At 41.9% G+C, this 23,303-nt stretch overlaps 1 protein-coding gene across 2 annotated transcripts in view; it reads right to left on the bottom strand.

Annotated features, from left to right (window-relative positions):
- The window catches only part of ANKHD1 (ankyrin repeat and KH domain containing 1), a 277,970-nt gene that overhangs the window by 163,564 nt on the left and 91,103 nt on the right, over nucleotides 1–23,303 (bottom strand). For both annotated transcript variants that reach the window (XM_075856368.1, XM_075856369.1), the window contains exons 6-7: nucleotides 18,236–18,469; nucleotides 3,024–3,118 (exon numbers count right to left, since the gene is read on the bottom strand). In XM_075856368.1, coding sequence (XP_075712483.1) covers nucleotides 3,024–3,118; nucleotides 18,236–18,469 — 329 coding nt within the window. The remainder of the gene's footprint in view (nucleotides 1–3,023; nucleotides 3,119–18,235; nucleotides 18,470–23,303) is intronic.

The following is a 23,303-nucleotide window of genomic DNA, read 5'->3' as shown; positions in this document are numbered from 1 at the left end:
ATAAATGTTTCCCTTCTCTATTTTTGGCAATTAAAGAGATGGGAGGACAGAACTTCAGTATTAACCCCTTCAGGACCAAGCTAATTTTGGCCTTCAGGACTAGCCCCATTTTTAAAATCTAACATATGTCACTTTATGTGGTAATAACTCTGGAATGGTTTTACTTATCCAAGTGATTCGGAGATTGTTTTTTCGTAACACATTGTTCTTTATGTTAGTGGTAAACTGTGGTCGATCAGAAAAGATTAAAAAAAATTGCATTTTCCTACATTTAAAAACCTCTACTTCTAAAATGGATAACGGTACTACACAATTTAGTAAATAAATGTTTACTATGTCTTTATGTAGGCATCTTTTTTTTAATTTTATCCAGGACGTTATAAGGCTTATAGGTTTGCTAGCAGTTTTTTCAAATATTCAACAAAATTTGCAAAACATTTTTTTAGACACCACTTCAGTGGCTTTGAGGGGTCTATATACTAGAAACCCCTCAAGTCAATAAATTTTAAAAACTGCACCCCTCAACGAATTTGAAACAGCATTTAGGAAGTTTGTTAACCCTTTAGGTGTTTCACAGGAATGAAAGCAAATTGGAAGGTAAAATTTACAAATCTCATTTTTTCTGGCAGATTTTCAATTCAATCCATTTATTTCAGTAACACAGTAAGCGTTAGCAGAAAACACAACTCAATATTACAGATTCTCCAGTTTTCAAAAATATATCACATGTGGCCCTAGTGTGTTACTGAACTCTACACAGGCCTTACAAATAAAGGAGCACCTAGTGGATTTTGGGGCCTCCTTTCTATTAGGATGTTTTCCTAGGAACCATTTCATGTTTGAAAAGGCCCTGAGGTGCCAAAACATTATATACCCCAAAAGACACCCCATTACACCCCTCAAGGAATGTATCTAGGGGTGTAGTGAGCATTCTGACCCCAAAAGGTTTTTAATGGATTTTATTAGAATTGGACCATAAAAATTAAAAATATTTTTTTACAATAATGTCATTTCAGCTAAAAAAAATAATATTTTCACAAGGAATTCAATGGAATAAGCACCCCAAAAATTGGTAGGCAATTTCTCATGAGCATGGCAATTGTAACAGCCATGGCCGCAGGCAGTCCGGATTAGTCACCTACTGATGGCCGCAGCCATTATTCAGTGAACGCTGGCCCGCTTCTCCTCCTCAGGGGACACCAGCGCTCACTTACGCTTCACTCTGCTGTGTCCCGTAAGGTGCGTGCGCATGCTCGTGCCCGGTCTTAAAGGGCCAGCGTGCACACCTGAATTTGATACCAAATTAGCCCATGATCACCCTGAACTATAAGAAGGGCCCTGCCCATTCCTGCATTGCCTGAGCGTTGTTGACGTATACCTATGTTCGTCTTTGCAAATGGTCCCTTAAGTGTTTTCCAGTTCCCAGTGTTCCTGCGCTATCTTGTTCCAGTGCCGTTTAGAGTTGTGCTGTGTACTACGCCTTTCTTGTTACACCACGCCTGGTGTCTGGCTGCTGCCAAGGTCCCACCCGAGCCTATCTTCACTACGGTCTAAAGTTACCACAGGTAATCTGAACTATAGACTTTGACTTGGTATGGCTAGCTGGTATACCGTCAAGGCGCCACATACCCACAGATTGTGTCAGCAATGCCCCATATGTGGTCATAAACTGCTGTTTGGAGTGCCTTCCAGAATTTTGAGCGCAGATTTTGCTGGAATGGTTTTCGGATGCCATGTCGAATTTGCAAAGATCCAGAGGTACCAATACAGTGGAAACTCCCAAACGTGACCACATTTAGCAAACTACACTCCTTAAGGAATTTATCTGGGGTATAGTGAGCATTTTGACTTTTCAGGTGTTTTATAGATTTTATTAGAATTGGAAAGTGAAAATAAAAAAATACAGTTTTCCCAATAATATGTCGTTTTAGCTCATAATTTTTAATTTCCACAAGGAATTCAGGAGAAATTGGGTAACAAATTTTGAGGTGCATTTTACTCCTGAGTAAGGAAATACCCAATATGTGATTGTAAACCGCTGTTTAGACACAAAGCAAGGCTCTAAAAGGGAAAGAGCGCAATTTAGATTTTGGAGTAAATATTTTACAAAATTGGTTTTTGACACTATGTTGCACTGCATCGAGGGACCTGTACAGTGAAAACCCCTGAGAAGAGACCCCATTTGGGAAAATAAACCACTTTAAAAGGAATCTATCATGAGGTGTAGGGCGCATTTTGACACCACACGTTTTGCTGAAATTAGTACACTATGGATATTGCCGATTGAAAATTGCCATTTTTTCCACAAATATGCTATTTTAGTGCCAAATATGTTGTGCTCAGCTTGTACCACTGGAGACACACAACCCATAAATTGTAAAGTGGGTCCTCTGGCGTAAAGGAATACCCATATGTGGTCATAAACTGCAGTTTGGGCAAACTGGTAGCCTCAGAAGGACTGCCATTTGGCTTTTGGAGAGCAGATATTGCTTGGTTGTAGTTTTGTAGTGCAGTGTATTGTAACTGTAATTTTACAACTGACAGTAAGTCCATTCAAAGTCTTCCTGGTTGCCAAAGCAACCATCGGCACCCCGCAATCGCTCACGGGGGCGATGGGGTACAGAGGATAGGAAATAAGTGATTGCCACCGTTGCAGTGGAATATCTGCTGTATATTGCAACTGGCCCCCGCTAAGGATGGGGCGGGCACAGCTCCTGTGCCCATTTCACCAGGGCGTTACTGTATGCCCAATTCTGGTAAAGCACCGCTAAAAAGGACGTACAGTAACGCCCAAATGCAGGAGGAGGTTAAGTATGCATGCAGTCCTAATTACTCATGTCAGAAAGGTACTTCATTACACTTTCTAATACGCGTTATATATTTTCTTTATAACCTCTTTTCAGTCTACAATTCCCTTCAAGAGATGGTTTTAATTTATTAAAACCTCAAGCTGATGGAATTTCCTAATGAATATCCAAACAAGTTGTACAAGTGTGATCTCATGATAGTGCCTTCGTGATTACCATGCAGGCTTCCATTAAGGCAGTGTGCATTTCATCAGTTTTATGCTCTTGATCAGCTCCAGCTTCCAGCAAAAATCGAACCATTTCTAAATGTCCTATGGAGGAAGGTGGAGAGGAAAAACAAAACCATATGTTATTCAGGATAAGGGAAAGGAGAAAAAAAAAAAAGAACATGCTGTACAGTTCTGATCAATGGGAGTCAGATTTCTGTGCCCAACCACCAGCACTAGTTTAGTGCTGCACCCCCTTCACAAGTTTCTCCTCTGCACAGCTGTGCTCCCAACCACCAGCCATGCAGGAAACTGCAGCAAAGTTTCTGATAAGGACCAATAGGCAGGAAAAAAAAAAAAAAAGCTGTGAAGGGGCAACAGCGCTAAACTGAGTTGGACCCCCACTGAAATCAATGGCATATCCTAGCGAAATGTCAAAACTTTCTATGGTTGGAAAACCCCTTTAATATAGAATTTCAAGTGAAAGACAAAACTGTCTTATACTCTGCTGTATATCTTACATCTGCTGTACACCATTAGACAGACCAATATTTTAAAGCGTACCTCCAATTATAGACATTATTTAGAAAAACTATTAGGGCTCGTCCGCACGTCACGGAATTGCTGCATATTTTCCGTCCGGATTTGTGGACTGAAAATACGCGGCAGAATACAGTAGCAGCAAAGTGGATGAGATTTAAGAAATCTCATCCACACTCTGCATAAAATTTCCAACCAGAAATTCACCTGTGGTGTGTATTTTTCGTACCGCAGCACGTCAATTGCTGCTGCGGAAAGTGGACTGAATAGCTGCGTTTTTCAGAGGAGAGATCACCATCTCCTAGCCAATGAGAAAAATACAGCAAAAACCGCACCATTTTCTGCAGTAAAAAACGCAGGAAAATGGTGTGATTTTTCCGCAGCGTAATGACTGCTAGTTTGAGGAATTACTGCAGAAATTTTCTGCAGCAATTCCGTTACGTGTGGATAAGCCCTTGTGGTGCAGGAGTGTGCACTATAGTTAGTCTATAACTTGTGTTAGCGATTTTTCTTTTAACAGCAGCGTGGAATGTGTAAAGCCGGTGGCTCAGAACTCTAGGAGATATAGCGTCCTGCTCGTCTGTATGGCTCCTGTGTTCAGAACGACCGGCAGCGCTGTAAGATCGACTTACCTGCAAACGCTGATGCTGCTGCAGAATCAACTGTAGCCTCTGGTGCCGATGTGGCCGTCACGATGCAGGACCTGTGAGTGACGTCACAGATCTGCACTGTCAGAAGCTGGGCGTTCTGAAGAGAAGAGGATGTTACTTCTCTTCAGAGCGCCCAGCTAGTGAAACTATTAAAAACGCCCCGATGTACGCACATAATACACGCCCACTTGGACTTTTACTTTTAAACACACCCACTTGGACTTTTGCAAGCCTCATTTGCATAACTACAAAAATGGTCATAACTTGGCCAAAAATGCTCGTTTTTTAAAAATAAAAACGTTACTGTAATCTACATTGCAGCGCCTATCTGCTGCAATAGCAGATAGGGGTTGCAAAATCTGGTGACAGAGCCTCTTTAAGGAGTACCTGTCTGCTCTAACAGTTTATTTTAGTAAATACATGCAGTCCTCAAAAAAAAAAAAATAATAATAATAATTCTGGAGCATCTTTTCGTAAATCTGAGATGTGCCGTTCCCTTGTTATTCCTCCAAAAAATGTATGGATAGAATGACAACTGGGTGTTAAAATTCCCCTTAGTCAAAGGGGTGTCCATAAACAGAGACTGAGCACAGATTAGACCGTGTCAGTCTGTGTAGGGATACACCCTGCTCTCAATTTATCATACATTTGTAGAAGGAATAACAGAGGAACGGCATAAAGCAGAGTGAAGAGAAAAGATGCTCTAGAATCCTTGTTTTATGGGGAATACAAGTATTTATTCAGATACGCCAGGAGAGCTGATAGGTCTTAACCCCTTTATGATGCAGCCTGTTTTGGCCTCGTGGACACAGATGATTTTTTTCAAATCTGACACGTGTCGCTTTACCTTTGGAATGCTTTAACCTGCCCAAGCGATTCTGAGATTTTCTCGTGACATATTGTACTTTGTTAATAAAAAATTTGGTGGATAAATTCAATAAATTTGTGAAAAACTTCAAACTTGAGAAAATTAGCAACAATTAGCATTTTCTAAATTTAAATACATCTACTTGCAAAACAGAGTAATACCACACAAAATAGTTACTATTTCACATATACCACATGTCTACTTTATGTTTGCATCGTTTTTTGAACGTCCTTTTATTTTTCTAGGACGTTACAAGGCTTAGAACTTTAGCAGCAATTTCTCACATTTTCACGTAAATTTCAAAAGGCTATTTTTTCAGGGACCAGTTCAGTTGTGAAGTGGCATTGAGGGGCCTATATTAGAAACCCCCCATAAATCACCCCATTTTGAAAACTGCAGCCCGCTAAGTATTAAAAACCGCATTCAGAAAGTATTTTAACCCTTTAAGCGTTTCAAAGGAACTAAAAGCAAATAAGAAATTTTTTTTTGCTGAAATTCATTTTTTCCTGTAAAACAGAAGGTTTTACCAGATAAACACAACTCAATATTTATTGCCCACATTCTGCAGTTTTTAGAAACATGCCACTTGTGGCCCTAGTGTGGTAATGGACTGTAGCACCAGTCTCAAAAGCAAAGGAGCACCTAGTGGATTTTTTTTAGAATATACTTTAGGCACCATGTCAGGTTTGAAGAGGTCTTGTGGTGCCTAAAAACAGTCGAAACCCCCCAAAAGAGTCCCCATTTTGGAAACTACACCCCTCAAAGCGTTTTTCTAAGGGTATAGTTAGCATTTTCACCACACAGTTTTTATTTTGCAGAATTTAGTGGAATTAGTCGGTGAAGATGATAATCTACTTTTTTTTCTGCTAAAACATAGAATTTTTTCATTTTTACAAGAAAAAGGAGAAAAAGCAGCCCAACATTTGTAAAGCAATTTCTCCCGATTACAGCAATACCCCATATGTGGTAATAAACGGATGTTTGGACCCACAGCAGTGTTCAGAAGTGAAGCAGCGCAGATTTTGCTAGAATGCTTTTCGGAGCCATGTCGCGTTTGCAACGCCCTGGAGGGACCAAAACAGTCGAAACCGCCAAACGTGACCCCATTTTGGAATTTTTCTAGGTGTATAGTTAGCATTTTGACCCCACCGTGAATTAATATCAACATTTTTGTCCACTAAAATGTTGCATTTTTTAAATTTTCACAAGGGATAAGAGAAAAAGCCACCCAACATTTGTAAAGCAATTTCTCCCGAGTACGGCAATACTCCATATGTGGGCATAAATGGTTTTCTTTATCAGAAATTAACACATTCAGGACTGATCGTTTTTTGCTTTTTAATTTTCGTTTTTCCACTACCAGCCTCCTAAGAGCCTTAACTTCTTTTATTTTTCCATCAATAGAGTGGTGTTTTTGCAGGAGGAGTTGTAGTTTCTATTAACACCATTTATAGTACCATATAATGTACTGGGAAACTGCCAGAAAAATATTCGCAGAATGAAATTGGATAAAACTGATTCCTCCATTGGTTTTTGGGTTTTGTTTTTAAGTCTTTCACTGTACAGTAAAAATGACAACTTAACTTTATTCTGCGTCTCAATAAGATTACGGTGATACCAAATTTTTATTGTTTTTTTATATTTTACTAATTTTACAAAGAAAAGACTATTTGTTAAGAAAAATAATTGTTTTGTTTCACCACACAAAGCCATAACTTAATTTTTTTGGGTCGATTGAGCTAATTTTTGGCGAAATGAGCTGTAGCGGTTATTGGTACCATTTTATGGTACATACAACTTCTTGATCAATTTTTTTTTTAGAGCGAAGGTGAAAAAAACAGATTTTCGCGTTTTAAATTCTTAATTTTACGGCATTGAATGTGCACAATACGTTTTACTTCATTCTACAAGTCGGTACGATTATGGCGATACCACATGTACAGAGGTTTTTTTTATGTTTTTCAGCATTTGCACAATAAACTAATTTTTATAAAATTATACATTTTTTTTGTTGCCGTATTCTGAGAGCCATAACTTTTTTTTACATTTTTCAGTAAAAAAAAAAAGATGCGTAAGGGCTTGTTTTTTTGCGGGACTGAATGTAGTTTTTATTGGAACTATTTTGGAGTACATGCGACTGTATGATCACTTTTTATGCTATATCTTGGGAGGGGTGGTGACCAAAAAAATAGCGACGCTGGCATAGTTTTTCATTTTTCTTCACCGTGCGGGAAAAATAACAGTTTAGGTCCTTACGAACGAGGTGATACCAAATGTGTGTATTTTAACGGTTTCATTTTTTTCCTATAATAAAACTTATTATAGGAAAACACACTTATTTTTACACTTTTATAAAATAATTTTATTAACTTTTTTACCTGCAGTACTGATCTCTGTTTATAGGCAAGGGGCCATTAGCGCTTTTGTAATGGCAGTTTCCTGTTTGACGACATCCATTACTAAGGCAGGGCTTGGTGTTAGCCAGTAAAAAGCTAGCACTAACCCCCATTACCCACCGCCACCAGGGGTATCGGGAAGAGCCGTATACGATCCAGTACCCGACCAACTGTTGTGATAGCGGGTGACTGGGGCAGTCGCAGGCTGGTATTATTAGGGTATATGCACATGTAGTGACCAAAAACGTCTGAAAATACGGAGCCGTTTTCAAGGGAAAACAGCCCCTGATTTTCAGACGTTTTTTGAGCAACTCGCGTTTTTCGCGGCGTTTTTTACGTCCGTTTTTGGAGCGGTTTTCATTGGAGTCTTAGAAAACGGCTCCAAAAACGTCCAAAGAACTGTCCTGCACTTCTTTTGACGAGGCTGTATTTTTACGCGTCGTCGTTTGACAGCTGTCAAACGACGACGTGTAAATGACAGGTTGTCTGCACAGTACGTCGGCAAACCCATTCAAATGAATGGGCAGATGTTTGCCGACGTATTGTAGCCCTATTTTCAGACGTAAAACGAGGCATAATACGCCTGAAAATAGGTCGTGTGAACCCAGCCTCAGGCTGAGAAAGGGCCAGAAACCGTGGGCCTTCCCACCCTGGTAATGCTAGGCTGCAGCTGCTATGTTGTATCTGGCTAGTTATGAAAATGGGGGGGGGGGGGGCCTTTGAAACCTGTCAACTTAAAAGTCATTCACCACAGGTGCTTCCCTCTTGACTTTCATCATTCTTACCCATTTGGTGTGTCCTAGAGCTTCTACCATCTGCATTGTAAAAGCACTCCCAAAATTGGAGCCGCACAAAGCTTCGCAATTTGAAAACACTTTTTCCTGGCTTGTAGCCAAAAATAGGGAGGGGGGGGTATCTCCCTCCCACATTTACGGAAGCTGTGAGTCAGGTTGCTTTCCCTTATTCATCTTGCTGTAATTCTGGGAAAAGGTCCCTCTGGTGGCCAACATAGGAAAACATGTCAAATTATTATTTCATTTTTAACCCCTTCCCGCCGCAGCTCTTCAGATTTTCGTTTTTTCCCCCCCACCTTCCAAAAGCCATAACGTCTATTTTTCCGTCTATATAGTACTATGAGGGCTTGATTTTTGCGAGAGGTGTTGGTTTTTCGTAGCACCATTTATTTTGCCATATAATGTACTAGGAAACGGGAAAAAAATTCTTTGTGGGGTAGAAAATGAAAAAAACAGCGATTCCTCCATGGTTTTTTGCACGCCGTTTATACGGAATTCACTGTGCAATTAAAACAACATTTTGATCTTATTCTCTGGGTCAATACGACTACACCAAATAAATATAGTTTCTGTATTTTACTACTTTTACAAGTAAAAATCTAAGTGTAAAAAAGAAAAATTATTTTGTGTTGCCAAATTCCGAGAGCCACAACTTTATTTTTCCGTCGATTAAGTGGTATGAGGGCTTGTTTTTTGCGGGATAAGCTGTAGTTTTTAATAATACAATTTTGGTGTAAATGCGACGGTTTGATCGCTTTTTATTTCATTTCTTGTGGGAGATTAGGTGACAGAGAATATCTCTGCGAAAGTTTTGAATATCCAAGTAATTCTGACATTGTTTTTTCGTCACGTTGTACTTTATTTTAGTGGTAAAAGTAGACTGATACGATTTGCGGAAATTAATTAAAAAATAGAAAAATGTAAGAAATTTTGTAAAAATTATAATTTTCCCTTATTTTTAACTGTGATATGTCACATATGTACATACTGTACAATTTTTTTAATTAAATATATATTTCCATCTTTGGCAGCACTTTTGAAAAAAAAAATATATCTTTTTTTAGCAATTTAGAACTTACAAATTTAATAATAATTTTATACAGTTTGAAGTACATTTAGTTTTCCTGCACCAAGCCAGATTTTCAGAGGTTCATAGGTGCCAGAACGGTGGAAACCCCTACAAGTGACCCCATTTTGCTAACTACACCCCTTAAGGTATTTATTAAGGGGTGTTGTAAGTATTTTGACTGCACAGTTTTTTTGTAAGAATTCAAGCAAAGCCGGCGTAAAAAAAATATAATCTCATTTTTTTCATAAAAGTATCAGTTTGAAGACCAATTTCTTTGTAAAGCGAACATGAAAATGAAGAAACACACCCCAAAATCTATCACCCTGTTTCTCCAGTTTTCAAAAATACTCCCATTGTTGCCCCAATCTTCTTATTAGACGTGTGGCTGGGCCAAAAAGAGAGGGAGCACCCGTTGGCTTTCAGGGCACAATTGAATAAATTCTAGGCCCCATATCATGCATTTAGAGGCATTGAGCAGCCTGAACAATAAAAAAAAAAAACACGCAGAAATGATCCCATTTTAAAAACTAAACCCCTAAAGGTATTCATCTAGTGGTGTAGTGGGCATGCGGACCAAAAATTTTTAAAGGAGGAAATAATGGGTATCATTTCAGACACTATGGGTATATAATGTTTTCTTCAAACTCTTATTACGTTTCCACATGAAATAGAGGAGACGTGGTAGAAGGTTATTTTGTTAGAAATCTGCCACATTAATAAATTTGTGCGGCATACAGAAGAGAAGTGAAGCCGTGTATTCATAATGGATACATGTTGCTATAGACGTATTTGCCTGTACTTATGACTATGTCTTGCTGAAGAAGCAGTTTGTACCATTATGATGTCATTGTGGACAGAATTCTGTCCTAATATAAAATCAGTCAGAGAGGAAAAAATAAACTGTACTGGAGTGACGGGCAATATCTTCAAACAAATGGAGGAAAATGTATCCAACTATGTGGCAAACTCGAGTCTGTTCACTAGATAGAAGAACACCTGCAGGGCTGCCATGACAAGGTTTTTTTTTTTCAGTGACTGGTTGTACGTCTCTTTGGCTCCATCAATCCTTATGAGGGACGAATGTGCCAAGTGACGCGGTACACCATAACAGGCCCCTGCCCGGCAAAGTAGGAACCGCTATGTGCACAAGACAACCAATCACCTACAGAATATATAAAGGGACAGTGTCCAAAACCATCTATAGGAACAGTAAAGGATCACTAATCCCCAAAATTATGTCAGTATTTCCAGAAGAACCGTAACAAAGCCCATGGTGTATTGATAAGGAACAGCTAGATTATTAGAGATCCTCCAAATAAAAAAAGATCATGCCCGTATCACGGTACAGAATTAGGAATGTAACAGCTGTATATGGCAGGACATAGTCATAAGAAAAAGGAAATACATCCCCAATTTATTCTTGTAACCATTGCTAAAATGTACGACTTCCACTAATTCAGGGGCGGCACGGGCCGCAGGTGTTGGATTTATCTACTAATAAATGCAATGCCCACATTTATTTTTTATTTCAAGAACACTTGTGGGGTCCATGTTCTGAAAAGACAGATGTGGCTCCTGCACAATAAACTGTATTAATTTGTGAGTGATCAAGTCCTGGATTTAATTGTCCAAGAAGGGGAAAAATTTGTTTTACAGTCTGAAATAAATAATTTACTACCTCCCCATGAAAATCCCTCCCTCCCTTGGAAAGCCCAAAAACTAAACAAAAAATATGAATAAATGAAATTGACTCCCTAAAATGAATCCCCCACCCCACCCTTTTAGGTGTTCCCTAAATTATAAATAAAATCAATAATTAGAAACGGTGTGATAGGTCTCAAAACAGAGGTAGTTGCACAGGCCTGGATGTGAAGGGCACATGGGGCAGTAATTTTCTCCTGATATTGGAGGAAACTTAGCGTTCTCTGGGTCTTGTAGAACACATAGCTGTTGTAAGTGGCCATTTGGATGAGGTACATCGCTACCTTTTTATACCAGGCACTAGTTTTGCGCTTGACCAGGTACGGTTGTAGGACCTGGTCAGATAGATCGACTCCCCCCATGAACTTATTATAGTCCACCACGAAGACCGGTTTCCTTTTATCAGAGGTAGCGCCCCTCTCTCTTACTGCCACTGTGGTGTCCTCGTGCACGTGGAGAGCATGTACACGTCCTTTTTGTCACTCCATTTGACAGCGAGCAACTGGTTGCTTGCAAAGGAGAGTGTTGCCCCCCTTTCTATCCTCCTGGACACCAGTCGTTGAGGGAAGCCGACTATTTTTGCGTACCGTCCCATAGGCCCCTGTATTAGCAGAATGGAGGGACTTACACAGGGGGACACTGGTGTCATAGTTGTCGGTGTACACATGGTACCCTCTCTGTAGGAATGGCACCACGAGTTCCCAGACAATTTTCCCACTAATGCAAATATCCTCTGGGCATCCTGGGGGATTAAGGTGGCGGTCCCTGCCCTCATATATAAAAAAGGCACAGGTGTAGCCCGTTGTGCTCTCGCACACCTTATAAAGCTTCACACCGTATCGGGCTCTTTTGGAGGGGATGTATTGGCGAAACGATAGAAAGCCCTTGAAGGACATAAGGGACTCGTCTACCGCTATTTTTTGTCCTGGGGTGTACAAATTTAGAAATGCCTCAGATAGGAGGGAGATGAGGGGTCTTAACTTGTTGAGGCGATCATGGCCTGGGTCACTTCTTGGGGGGATTTGGGAGCTGTCCGAGAAGTGCATGAAGCGCATTAGAGTCTGATAGCGCGTTCGGGTCATGACAGCAGCAAATACAGGGGTGCTATGGATAGCGCTGGTAGCCCAGTTGGAGCGGATAGAAGGTTTTTTTACTATCCCCATATTTAGTGTAATTCCCAAAAACGTTTTCATTTCACAGATGGTTGTGGGGATCCATCCTCTGGCATAGTAAGACCTGGGATTTTGGGTGACAAATTGCCTTGCGTATAAATTCGTCTGCTGGACAATTAGTTCTAGGACCTGATCGCCTATAAACAAATAAAAAAAATTATAGGGGTTAAAATTTGTGACGTCAGAGTTGATGCCTGGAGTCGCTGTAAATGGCGGAATTTGGGGGGGGGGGGAGAAAAACTGCAGGATCCCATATTGCGGAAGGGACTGCAGTACTAGGCCCTGCCACTGACGCTTCACCGGTGACAGCTGCGTCCAACACCATAGGGCTGGGGGGTCCAGTGGCAGAAGAACTTGTGTCGCTTTCTGAGCCAAGTTCTGCTTCTGACGCAGTGTCCGTATCACTGCCGGAACCGCTAGAGCACAGCGTGGCGTATGCCTGCTCTGCAGAGAACATTATGCGGCTTCTGCGGTTCATTATTTTCTAACACTAAACTAACAAGTACATTTTTATTTATTTTTTGTATTTTATTTTTTTTTTATAGACACAACACTAACAAAAAAAAAACGGTAAACCGCAGTTAAGAACAGCAACTAAAACTAATTTAGCGAAAAAAAAAAAAGGAAATACCGAGATAACAAGTAATTACGGGTAATCTGGCGTGATTACGGGTAATCTGGGGTGATTACGGGTAATATACGGATAATAACGGAACACTGGCAAATATGTGGTGTATTTCACGGTATAATACAGCACAAGATTTGTATAGTATGTCTCTCTCTCCTCTCACAGATCAACTACAGTGAGAGGAGGGAGGGAAAGAGCACAAATCCTGTGCTGTATTGTGTAAATATGGGACTATGGTCACTGTGATAGGGATATCACAGTGACCATCTGATCAGGGACCAATTATCCCTGATTAGTTTCTATGTACAGGCAGAATAGCTGCCTTACACTGACAGTGCATGCGTGCGCCATTTTTCTTATTTTTTCCTGGCAGTTAGGGGGGGGGGGGGGGGGGGGGGGAGACGGGGGACACGATCGGTGGCAGCAGGGGGCCTAACAAGTAGTATTTTTTTATCTCCTCTCACCAAACATACATGATGAGGAGATAAAAAACCTCATTTGCATCGGCAGATTCATTGTAACGGCGGTCGCCGGTATTCGTTGAATACCGGCGATCGCCCGTATGGGGACCGCAAATAGCGGTCTCCAGTCACTGCTCCAAGCCCTCAGCTACCTTCGGCAGCTGAGAGAAGGGAGCTAAACCTCCCCCCGGCGGCGCTACTTTATTCCGATGCCGCAACGTAAAAAGTCTATGACATCGGAATAAAGTCCGTTCGTGACCGACGTAAAAAGACTATGGGCCGGTCACTAATGGGTTAAACCACTTTGAGCGATTTTAGCTTTATGCTAATGAGTTTCTTAATGCCCAAGTGGGCGTGTTTTTACTTTAGACCAAGTGGGCGTTGTACAGAGGAGTGTATGACGCTGACCAATCAGCGCCATGCACTTCTCTCCATTCATTTACACTGCACTAGCGATAGTTATATCGCTATGTGCAGCCACATACACTAACATTACTGGGGTCTCTGTACTGGTACCTCGCACAGGTACATGGGTACTTGTGAGGCCATGTATTGTTGTCAATACAAGGACATCTCTCTTGTCCTTGTACTTGACACAATATGTTGCTGCTAGAATGTGCCCTGCTCTCAACCATTCTTGTTTGCCCAAGCAGAGTCTTAGGGAGGCCTCTCAGATTTCTTCTAGCAGTGCCGCATGCCGCAGTACTTCTGGAAGCGAGGCACTTGAAGAGTGGGACGCTGGTATAAAAATGATCCAGGTAGAGGTGGTAACACTGGTCCAGCAGTGGGTGCACCAAATCCCACACAATTTTTGCATTAATTCCTAGTAAAGGGGGGCATTCTGGGGGCTGAATACTGGTGTCCTTCCTTTCATATATCCTAAATTTGTAGGTATACCCTGATGCACTCTCGCACAGCTTATACATCTTCACACCATACCTTGCCCTCTTACCCGGCAGGTACTGGCGGAATTGAGGCCTCCCTTTAAAATGTACCAAAGACTCATCAATAGAAATACACTTCTCGGGGGTGTATGCTTGGGAAAACCGGGCACTGAAATCGTCTAAATCGGGGTCTCCGATTATACAAACGGTCAAAACTGGGGTCATCTCGGGATGGGCACTGCTCATTATCAGTATAATGTAAGAAGCAAACTATTGCCTCAAATTTTTTTTTTATTTTTTTTTTTAAGCTTCCAGTTCAGAAGTTGCTTTGAGGGGCCTATATATTGGAAACCCCTATTAAACACCCCATTTTAGAAACCAGACCCCTCAAAGTATTCACAAAAGCATTTAGAAAGTTTATGAACCCTTAGGCTATGTTCACACGGGGTCTTTTGCCGAGTTTATTGACGCGGAAACCGCGTCGCAAAACTCGGCAGAAACTCCCCGAGAACGCCTCCCATTGATTTCAATGGGAGGCGTCGGCGTCTTTTTCCCGCGAGCAGTAAAACTGCCTCGCGGGAAAAAGAAGCGACATGCCCTATCTTCGGGCGCTTCCGCCTCCGACCTCCCATTGACTTCAATGGGAGGCAGGAGAAAGCGTGTTTTCTGCCCGCGGCGCTCAATGGCCGCGGGCGAAAAACGGCGCGATCATTGCTATTCACACGGAGTATTTTGGGGGAGGAATATCTGCCTCAAAATTCCGTTTGGAGCTTTGAGGCAGATATTCCTCCCCCAAAATACTCCGTGTGAACATAGCCTTTAGGTGTTTCACAGGAATTTAGAGCAAAATAGAGGCGAACATTAAATTTTTATTTTTTTGGGGTCAGAAAATCTTTTATTCAATTTTTTTTCTGTTAAACAGAAGGTTTTACCAGAGAAACGCAACGCAATACTTATTGCCCAGATTCTGCAGTTTTGAGAAATATCCCACATGTGGCCCTAGTGCGGTAATGGACTGAAGCCCCGGCCTCCGAAGCAAAGGAGCACCTAGTGGATTTTGAGGCCTCCTTTTTATTAGGCACCATGTCCGGTTTGAAGAGGTCTTGTGGTGCCAAAACATTGGAAACCCCCCAAAAGTGACCCAATTTTGGAAACTAGACCCCTTGAGCAATTCATTGTAGTTTTCATGGGGTGCATGCGACTTTTTGATCAGTTTTTATTCTATTTTTAAGAGGTGTGGTGACTAAAAAAAACAGCAATTCTACTATTGTTTATTATTCTATTTTTTTTACAGCGTTCACCGTGCGCTATAAATGACACTTTATTCTGCGTGGCGATACGATTACGGCGATACCATATGTTTATCGTTTTTTATGTCTTATGGCGTTTGCACAATAAAATATTTTGTAAAAAATAATTTATTTTGTGTTACCTTATTCTAAGAGCCAGAACTTTTTATTATTCCATCAAGAAAGCCGTGCGAGGACTTGTTTTTTGCGCAACGAACTGTAGTTTAGATCAGGACCATTTTTAGGTACATGCGACTTTTTGATCTCTTTTTATTCCATTTTTTGGAAGGTGAAGTGACCAAACAATTGTGATTCTAGTATGGTTTAGTATTATTTTCTTTTATGTCGTTCACCGTGCGGCATAAATAACAATTTTGTAGTTCAGGCCGTTACGGACGCGGCGATACCAATTATGTATAGTATATTTTTATTAATAATAAAGGACTGATCAGGGAAAAAAAGGGTGATTTTGGCTTTTGTTTTCTTATTTTTTACACGTAACTTTTTTTTTTACTTTTTTACTTTGTCCCACTAGGGGGACTTGAGAGCAGGAGGCCCTGATCGCTATTCTAATACACTGCACTACATGTGTAGTGCAGTGTATTAGAGCTGTCAGCTACTCGCTGACAGCAAGCATAGTGGGTGCTGACTATGTCAGGACCCACTGGGCTTCCGTCTATGGCGTAGCAGGAGTACATTGTTAGGACTCTGGTTGCCATAGTAGCCATCGCCGCCCGCTATCATGCAGCGGGCCGTCGATTATGGTTTAACCCCTAAGAAGCCGCGATCACTATTGAACAAGGCTTCTAAGGGGTTAAATAAGCGGGGACCTCCGTGATCGGTCCCTGCACACTGAGCTGTGATAGCCTGCTGTCGGAAACAGCAGGTTTGACAGCTCAAACACGCGCCGGGGAAAGACGGCGCCGTGTTAACTGAGGTCAGTACTATAAGGCCTCATTCACACGGCAGGGTTTCCCGGCCGGGTGCCGGCCGTTCATAAATCGGCCGGCACCCGGCTGCATTAGGAATAATAGACCCCTAATGGGGCTATTCCCACGACCGATTTTTTGACGGCCGGAAAATCCGGCCGTCAAAAAATAGGACATGCTCTATCTTTGCCCGGACACCCGGCTCCCATAGAAGTCTATGGGGCCGGGTATTACACGGCCATCACCGGAATGTGTTCCGAGTGATGGCCGGGTTTCCCGGCGCTTGCGCTCTATCTCCTCCTCCTCACAGCGCAGAGTGCATGTGAGGAAGAGGAGTTGATGCCATTCTGACGAATGGCATCGCTGTACACTGTGATGCAGGGCCGGGGTGTACAGCAGGTGGAGGGAGCGCTGCGCTGGCTCCCTTCCCCTGCTTGTTAAAAGCACCCTGGCTCGGCGACACCTTCGATGGCGCCGCTAGTAGTAGTAGTAGCAGCAGCTGCTGCGGCTGCTACTACTGTAGCGACGCCACTATAGCAGAGCAGGGAGGTATCTCCCCGCTCTGCTATGTGCTAGCCGCACTTTAGCTCCCTGAAGGAGCGGAATCCCCGTGTTTTCGGGGATTCCGCTCCTGGACAGAGCGCTTGATGTCTCTGTCCATATCTGGGCAGTGACATCAGGGGAAACTCCTGAAGCGGAATCCCCGAACACATGGGGATTCCCCTTCAGGAGCTGCCGCTGATGTCACTGTCCGGATCTGCCTGGCCCGGCACGGATGCATAACTTTATGCAAACCGGCCGGGCAAAATGGCTGATTTTACCGGCCGACACTCGGGCTCGGGAACGACCCGGTCGTGTGAATCCCGCCTTACTGTGCTGAGCGCGAACGATGCGCTCAGAACGACATAATAGTACTGAGCGGAGCGGGAAGGGGTTAACTGGCTACATTATCTCTTCGGCCCCATACACACGACCGTATTTTTCATCAGTAATTACAGGCAGTAATTACTGACCCATTCATTTCTATTGGCCACGGACACCTTTCACTATATTTACTGATGGGTGTACGTGCTGAAAAAAAAAATCATAGAACCTGTCCTATACTTGTCAGTAATTACGGCAAGGACTCTCCCACAGGAGTCTATGGGAGCTTCTGGAAATACGGACGGCTACTGATGTGAATCCGTATACCGTCCGTATTTATGAAAGCATTGCTAGGCAACATGTTGACAATTTTCAACCTCCCTCTTTTTTGTACGGATCCGTATATACGGATGGAATACAGATGTAACACGGACCGTATTTACGGACACCCTTATATACGGATGAAATACGGATGCCTACTGATCTGTCTTTATGAACATTTCGGGAAAGATGAAAATACTGCCGTGTGCATGGGTGGCCTTACATAGAAGCTGGCAGTTTTGGCTCATAGATGGGAGAACCGAGCGAGGTACTATGGCACCCACATACCAGACAGATCTCTATTTTAGGGAATCTATAGGCTCTATAATAATTCCTGCTAAATGAAAGATAGAAAGTGCATGCACCATTTAAGACTTGTTCATAGAGTTGGAGTTCAGTGCAGATTTCACATGAATGAGGGAATTCTAAATGAAAAATGATAACTTTTATACTTGAAATATCCATGCAAAGCTGCACTGTGTAAATGAGGCCTTATTCTATTAATAGAGGGACTCTAGTGCTTTACTTTCTCATTTATTCCAGTTGCCTCCTGCATCCCACTTACATTTATTAATGAATCACAATATTCCAGGAAACGACACAATTGAAGACATTTTTCATTTGAATCATGATTTTTTTTTTTCTCTAATACAAACCTTTATAGCATGCCAATGTCAGTGCACTCTCTTTAAATTCATTTGAGTGGGTATTAATGCCTGCTCCATTTTCCAGCAAAATCCTTGCCACCTCGACATGACCAGCACTGGCAGCCTCCATTAATGCTGTGTGCCCATTTTCATTATATTCCTCCATACTGCCACCTTCTTCCAACAAAACTTTAACTATGTCAACAAATCCTCCAGCACATGCATAGGTTAAAGCAGTATTCCCTACAAGAGAAAATGGTTATAAAGATGAATATCAAGAATATTTAAAAAAAAAATTCTTATAATATATAGAGATCTAGCTATATTAACCCCTTCCCTCTGACCTTCCTGACAGAGCCTCATTTTTCAAATCTGACAGGTTTCACTTTATGTGGTAATAACTTCGGAATGCTTTTACCTATCCAAGGGATTCTGAGATTGTTTTCTCGTGACACATTGGACTTTATGTTACTGGCAAAATTTGCTCGATACATTCAGTATTTAATTGTGAAAAACACCAACATTTTGAATTTTTCTAAATTTGAATGTATCTGCTTGTAAGACAGGCAGTTATACCACACAAGATAGTCACTAATTAATATCCACCATATGTCTACTTTAGATTGGCATCGTTTATTAAACATCCTTTTATTTTTTTAGGACGTTACAAGACTTAGAACTTTAGCAGCAATTTCTCACATTTTCAAGAAAATATCAAAAGGCTATTTTTACAGGTTCCAGTTAAGTTGTGAAGTGGCTTTGAGGGCCTTATATATTAGAAAACCCCAATAAGTCACCCCATTTTAAAAACGGCCGCACTAAAAGTATTCAAAGCAGTGTTTAGAAAGTTTCTTAACCCTTTAGACGTTTCACAGGAATTAAAGCAAAGTAGAGGTGAAATTTACAAATTCCAATTTACACATTTTGAATACATTTGTAACCAAGAAGGTTTTACAAAAGAAATGCAACTCAATATTTATTGCCCCGATTCTGCAGTTTTAAGAAATATCCCACATGCGGCCCTAGCGTGCTTATGAACTGAAGCACAGGCCTCAGAATGAGAGGAGCCCCTAGTGGATTTTGGGGCCTCCTTTTTATTAGGTTTGAAGAGGTCTTGTGGTGCCACAACAGTGGAAATCCCCAAAAAGTGACCCCATTTGGAAAACTACACCCCTCAAGGAATTTATTTAGGGGTATAGTAAGCATTTTGACCCCACAGGTTTTTTGCATAAATTATTGGAAGTAGGCCGTGAAAATGAAAATTTACATTCTTTCAAATAAAATGTAGGTTTAGCTAATTTTTTTTCAATTCCACAAGGGCGAAAGGAGAAAAACCTCCACAAAATTTGTAAAGCAATCTCTCCCGAGTAAAACAATACCCCACATATGGTCATAAACGGCTGTTTGGACACACGGCAGGGCTGAGAAGGGAAAGCGAGCCATTTGGAGCTCAAAATTAGCAGGAATGGTTTGCGGAGGCCATGTCACATTTGCAAAGCCCCTGAGGGGGCAAAACAGTGGAAACCCCTCACAAGTGCCCCCATTTAGGAAACTATACCCCTTGAGGAAATAATTTAGGGGTATAATGAGCATTTTGACCCTACAGGATTTTTGCATAAATTATTGGAAGTAGGCCATGAAAATGAAAATCTACATTTTTTTAAAATAAAATGTAGGTTTAGCCAATTTTTTTTTCAACTCCACAAGGGTCGAAAGGAGAAAAAGCGCCACAAAAATTGTAAAGTAATTTCTCCCGAGTAAAACAGTACCCCATATGTGGTCATAAAAGGCTGTTACACACATGGCAAGGCTGAGAAGGGAAAGAGCGCCATTTGGAGCTCAAATTTTGAAGGAATGGTTTGCGGAGGCCATGTCGCATTTGCAAAGCCCCTGAGGGGACAAAACATTGGAAACCCCCCAAAATGTACCCCTTTTGGGAAACTATGCTAATCAAGGAAATTATTTAGGGGTACTAGTGAACATTTAAATAAATGATCCAATTAAAAATCCATGGATGTGTCAAACTTTGAAGCACTCCTTTATACATAGGCCAGGTTTGTCGGGGCAGGATTTGCACTGATAAATGGTGTCTTTTCTTCTCCCTCTTTTCTAACACACTTTGCACCTTTTTTGGGTCCTTCCCTTTTTACCAGTGGAGGGGATTTCGCTGGGAAAGTGTTGTCCTGGTACAATACATGGACCATCGCTTCTAGAAGTACTGCGGCCCTCCCCTTCCTGGTTCCCAAATACAAGGGCCTTGATAACCTCCTTTTGAAAGTTAAGGATTGTCCCAGTCCGGCCTACACATCGGTATAGCACGTAAGTGTTATACAAGGCCATATGTACCATTTGCACGGCCAGCTTTTTGTACCACACCTTTGTTTTCCGCATTGAACTGTATGGCTTTAGTACTTTATCAGAGAGATCAACCCCTCCCATGTACTTATTGTAGCCCAGGATGTAATCTGTCTTGGGGGATATTGTAGTGCTACCACGGACAGGTACAGGGGTGCTGCCGCTACCGTGTATCGTGGTCAACATAAGGACATCCCTCTTGTCCTTATACTTGACCAGCCACATGTTCCCGCTGTTTAGTGACCGGCTTTCTCCCTTTCATATAGGTTGCCCAATCAGAGTTTAAGAGGCGCCTCTCTGGTTTTTGCGCACCTTGCCGCATGCTGCAGTACTTCTGGTGGAGAGGCAGTTAAATAATGGGATGCTGGTGTAGAAGTTATCCACGTACAGGTGATAACCCTGGTCCAGCAGTGGGTGCATCAAATCCCACACTATTTTCCCACTAACTCCCAGGACAGGGGGGCAGTCTGGAGGTTCTATCCTGGTGTCCTTCCCTTCATAAACCCTAAACATGTAGGTGTACCCTGAGCTACTCTCACTCAGCTTGTACATTTTAATTCCGTACCTCGCCCTCTTGCTTGGCAGGTATTGGCAGAATTTTAGTCTCCCCTTAAAATGTACAAGGGGCTCGTCTATTGCAATGTTCTTTTTGGGGGTGTAAGCTTCTAGAAATTTGGTGCAGAAATGATCAATGACTGGCCTGATTTTGAAGAGGCGGTCATATGTTGTGTCATCACGGTGCGGGCACTGTGCATTATTATACTGCAAAAGTTTCAAAATCTATTCAAAACGTGTCCGGGTCCTTGCCATGCGATTAAATGGGGTGCTGTATAAAATGTCCGTACTCCAGTATTGCCTAATCTCTGGCTTTTTTTTTACTAGGCCCATATGTAGCACAAGGCCCAAAAATTTCATCATCTCTGCTGCATCTATGGGGGTCCACCTAGAAAAGGACGAGGGGTTTTGGGCTAAAAATTGCTGGGCATATAAATTTGTCTGGACCACCATTAAATTAACAAAATCCCCAGAAAAAAAAACAAAAAGACCTTGAAAAAGTCAATTTCTACGAGGCATGCAGTCTCTAACCGAATTCCTGAGCTCCCTGTCAAAGCCGGAATGTGAGGCTCATAATTCTCAGGGGGTGGGTTCCACATGATACCACTCATTTGCCTGAGCTGATGTCCTTGGGCGCCTTTGTGGCGATGATGAGGAGTAGGCGGTCTAGGGGAATGGGGCAATTACCTCTTCTCCCTCGCTGGCCGATTCAATGTCAGAGGCCAGGATGGCGTACGCCTCCTCGGCCGAGTAGACTCTTTTGGGATGATTGGGACATTTTTATTAGGGGGTTGTGTGTGTTGTGCTTTTACACGTGTAAATGAAATTTATAGAAAAAAAAAAAGGGAGAAGAAAAAGAAAAAAGAAAAAAGATAAAAATTTAAGTGTAAGAAATTTACTGAATGTCCAATATAAAACTGTAAAAAATTCCTGACTACCTGACACTAACAAATGAATAACGCTAAGGCCCTGTTCACACGGAGATTTTTGACGAGTTTTTTGGTGCGGAAAACGTTCCGCAAAACTAGTCAAAACATGCCCGAAAACGCCTCGCATTGATTTCAATGGGAGTTGGACGAGTTTTTTTACCGCGAGTAAAAAAAGTGTCGCGGTAAAAAGATGCGACATAACCCATCTTGAGGCGGTTTCCGCCTTCAAAACCCCCTTTCAGTCAGAAAGGGTAAAAAAACACCTTGACGAGTTTTTGTCAAACCACTGTGCAAAAATCGTCTGGAGCAGTTTTTGCAGGAGGAATTTTCCTCCTGCAAAAAAAACTTTGAGCACAGCCTAACTGTAACGCTGTAAATTGACTCAAAGTGTCGCTACGCTATCAAAAATTGTGAACGAAATTCAATTAAAAAAAACTGAATGCCTGTCACTAACGGACGCTAACTAGAACGCTGTAAATGTACTCAAACTGTAGAAAAAATACATAGCTCAAACTTCTGCTCTATATTTTTTTTACAAAATGAACGTCACTAAACATCCGCTACTCCAACGCCCTAAAATTATTCTTTTATACAGTTAAATAAAATTGTAAAAAAAACCTGCGCCAAAACTTTAGCACAAATGCTGATCAGTTACGGCGGTCGCTGATCATTGCTCAGCAGTCGCAGGATGCACACACTGAAATAGTGTGCACAATGGGTACAAAAAGACAACAAAAAAAAAAAAACTGCGTAAAAAAAGAAAAAAAAGTTACCACAGATGCTGATCAGTGATGGCGGTCACTGATCGGCACTCAGTGGCCGCAGGGCGCACACAGGGAGACTGTGCAGAAAACAGAAAAGTCCTGTGCACTCAGCGGCTGCAGGATGTAATAAGGAGAAGAGGGGAGGGGTACAGGGATAGGAATTTAGGGACAAAACTAGTGCTGCTGCTAAAAAAAAAAAAAAAAAAAAAAAATCAGCAGCAGCAGTTTATGATGATGACCACAGCTAGAGGTGCTCACGAAGCAGCAGGAAGCAGACGGATGAAGACGTCACAGCAGGATCGCAGCACAGAAGGCCCCAATAAACCGGTAAGTATCAGCTCACAGACTGTCACACCAGCTCTGCTCACCATTCCTAACCGGAATGAGGTGGGCAGGGCTGGTGGAGGGTGCAGACCGACCAACCGTAGTGATATTGGGGGGAGGCATCACCTCCATTTTTTACAAGGTACATAG

Source organism: Rhinoderma darwinii, chromosome 3 (genome assembly GCF_050947455.1).
Source record: "Rhinoderma darwinii isolate aRhiDar2 chromosome 3, aRhiDar2.hap1, whole genome shotgun sequence".
Classification (NCBI taxonomy): domain Eukaryota; kingdom Metazoa; phylum Chordata; class Amphibia; order Anura; family Rhinodermatidae; genus Rhinoderma; species Rhinoderma darwinii.
The sequence above is the reverse complement of the archived record's forward strand: the minus strand, read 5'-3'. Positions and strand labels throughout refer to the sequence as shown.